The following is a 715-nucleotide window of genomic DNA, read 5'->3' as shown; positions in this document are numbered from 1 at the left end:
GTTTCCAACCGTTTTCCCATGCGGATGTTGAGCTGAGCACCAGGAGGTGATGTCTCTGCCTTGCAGTGGTTTCGCCCTGTGGGACAGCCCCAGGGTGACTCCCCAACTGCCTCCGTGCGCAGCAACCCGGGGCAGGCTGCCGTGCTCTCTGGGCTCCAAGCAGTGAGCCTGTGTGCCAGGCCTGTGCTGCCCCAGCAGCCGTGCCTGGGAGAGAAAGAGCCATTGCTGATGCTCATCTGTCCTTGGTCCTGCAGATACAGACTCCAGCACCGACATCTTCTGCCACATGATGCCCTTCTACAGCTACGACGTGCCCCACACCTGTGGGCCAGACCCCAAGATCTGCTGCCAGTTTGACTTCAAGCGCCTGCCGGGCGGCCGGATTAACTGCCCGTGGAAGGTGCCTCCCCGAGCCATCACTGATGCCAACGTGGCGGAGCGGTGAGTGCTGCAGGGAAGGGGAAGTGGCTCTGAGCCCAGGAGCCAGCCTCACGCCCTGGCCCCCATGGCAGAGCCCAGCTGCTGCTGGACCAGTACCGCAAGAAGTCCAAGCTGTACCGCAGCAAGGTGCTGCTGGTGCCCCTGGGAGATGATTTCCGCTACGATAAGCCGCAGGAGTGGGATGCCCAGTTCCTCAACTACCAGCGCATCTTTGACTTCCTCAACTCCCAGCCCAACCTCCATGTCCAGGTATGCAGTGCTGGGAGGGGAGGTG

General features: G+C 62.0%; 1 protein-coding gene across 1 annotated transcript in view; it reads left to right on the top strand.

Annotated features, from left to right (window-relative positions):
* LOC104407310 (alpha-mannosidase 2x-like) overlaps nucleotides 1–715 on the top strand; it is a gene marked incomplete at both ends in the record, with an annotated part of 3,483 nt that overhangs the window by 2,145 nt on the left and 623 nt on the right. Inside the window, 2 exons of the mRNA XM_010016553.1 lie at nucleotides 255–441; nucleotides 513–690. Of these exons, the coding sequence (XP_010014855.1) occupies nucleotides 255–441; nucleotides 513–690 (365 nt within the window). The remainder of the gene's footprint in view (nucleotides 1–254; nucleotides 442–512; nucleotides 691–715) is intronic.

Source organism: Nestor notabilis, unplaced genomic scaffold (genome assembly GCF_000696875.1).
Source record: "Nestor notabilis isolate BGI_N333 unplaced genomic scaffold, ASM69687v1 scaffold23606, whole genome shotgun sequence".
In the NCBI taxonomy this organism is placed as follows: Eukaryota; Metazoa; Chordata; class Aves; order Psittaciformes; family Psittacidae; genus Nestor; species Nestor notabilis.
Note: the sequence above shows the minus strand (reverse complement) of the source record. Positions and strands in the feature narration are given on the sequence as shown.